Genomic DNA, 1,949 nt, shown 5'->3' on the forward strand with positions numbered 1-1,949 from the left:
CACACACACACACACACACACACACACACACACACACACACACACACACACAAAATGCATGCTGAGAACACCAGTTAGCTTGCCAGCCCTTTACTCACCCAAATCACCACTGTGAAAATTAATACCTCCAAACCTCCACACACACACACACACACACACACACACACACACACACACACACACACACACATCATGCACGCAAGCTCAAATTGGCAGTGCGAGACACACACACTCACCTAAACACTTTAGCTCACACACACACACTCACAGTCGTGTATTTAGGGGACTCACTGACTGAGTCACCGCACACTCAGATAGGCAGAATCACTGACTCACACACACTGACACACACACACGAGGGGAAAGGTTGCCTGACAGGACACTGTGTTGTTTGTGTATCATGGGCCAAGTCCAGCAGCAGCTGTGCAGAAGAGTTGCACACCTCTGAGGGGGTCACTGTCGTAAACCACAACCTGCCTCCGATCCTCTCTCCTCCTCGGCTTTCCCCCCGTCTTCTAACATCATGTCTGAGCTGAGGACCAGCAGGACGTGGCCTTCCTCGTTCCTCTCCTCCCCCCTTGGATTCCCATCCCTCCTCCTCTCGCTGTTCTTTTACCTCTCCATTCAGCTGACCCCCTTGTTAGCCCAGCAGACTGTGCCTGTCATTTCGACAGCGCAGGGCAGAATCCGAGGCATCCTGACCCCCCTGCCCTCGGACCTCCTTGGGCCCGTCATCCAGTACCTGGGAGTACCGTACGCCAGGCCCCCGACTGGTGATCGGCGCTTCCAGCCACCGGAGCCTCCACTGCCATGGCCCGGAATACGAAATGTGACGCAGTTTGCTCCCGTGTGCCCACAGTCGCTGGATGAGAGGAGCATGCTGGGAGACATGATGCCCTCCTGGCTCACTGCGAACCTGGATATAGCAGCGACTTACCTCACTCACCAGAGCGAGGATTGCCTCTACCTCAACATCTACGTGCCCACCGAGGAAGGTGAGTGAACTTGGCGAAGAGCACTGACTTTTCAGGGTCAGAGGTGATTAAATATGCATGCAGGATTAGGATTGGGATTACTTGTTTTGGTTCACCGTGCCCTGAGGGACAAAACGCGGGGCTACGATACCTTTGGCTGTGACAAATGATTAAAACATGGCAGTGTGCTGTCTGGGCACAGACTTAGCCTTGTTGAATAAACAAATAAAGGTTTTTAAAAATGCACCTTGTTTTCTCCGCTCCCTTCTGCACACCACTGGTTGAACCAACTCTTAATATGCAGACACCTGCGTCAGTCGCTACGGGGTTTACGCCTCTACTTGTGGAGGAAAGTGGGAAGGATACAGGTTCACTCATGCATACATATAGGCTGATATACATGCATGTGACCCCATCCCACCACTTACACACATGCACACAAGCACTCACACTAAACACTTAAGGTGCTTTAGTGATGTCACCTTGATGGTTTGAACATATTTGAGTTTTATGTCCTATCTTCCCTGCAGATATCCATGAGGAGGGGGGTCAGCGGCCGGTGATGGTCTACGTCCATGGAGGCTCTTATTCTGAAGGCACTGGGAACATGATGGATGGAAGCGTGTTGGCAAGCTATGGCAACGTCATTGTCATAACCCTCAACTATCGATTAGGAGTTTTAGGTAAAACATACAAGTATTTATGTAATTTGTACATTTTGTATTTTTAACATTTGAACAAGTGGGTTTGTGCATCGTTTGCTTTTTTGTGGATTCCTTTTTCAAAGAAATTGTAAATATTCTAGGGTTCAACAGGGGCTTATTTTCTAACCACTGAATTATGTTAAAGGGATCCTTGATTAGTTGTAACATTAGACTTTATTTGATAAACATAAATTTTAACTGTAAAATAAAGACTGCAAAAATACTGTAGGATGTTTAGTTTTGTACATTTTTAAAAATATATTTTAACACG

The 1,949-nt window shown here is 47.9% G+C and overlaps 1 protein-coding gene across 1 annotated transcript; it reads left to right on the forward strand.

Moving 5' to 3' along the window:
* Positions 1-139: 139 nt before the first annotated feature.
* LOC106526474 (neuroligin-4, X-linked) lies at positions 140-1,657 on the forward strand (the record flags this gene model as incomplete). The annotated part of the gene is given in 2 exon segments (XM_014021093.1): positions 140-995; positions 1,505-1,657. Coding segments are annotated over 2 exon segments (625 nt in total), but the record flags the coding sequence as incomplete, so codon positions are not given.
* Positions 1,658-1,949: the final 292 nt, after the last annotated feature.

The sequence above is a fragment of the Austrofundulus limnaeus genome, unplaced genomic scaffold (assembly GCF_001266775.1).
Source record: "Austrofundulus limnaeus strain Quisiro unplaced genomic scaffold, Austrofundulus_limnaeus-1.0 Scaffold277, whole genome shotgun sequence".
NCBI lineage: Eukaryota > Metazoa > Chordata > Actinopteri > Cyprinodontiformes > Rivulidae > Austrofundulus > Austrofundulus limnaeus.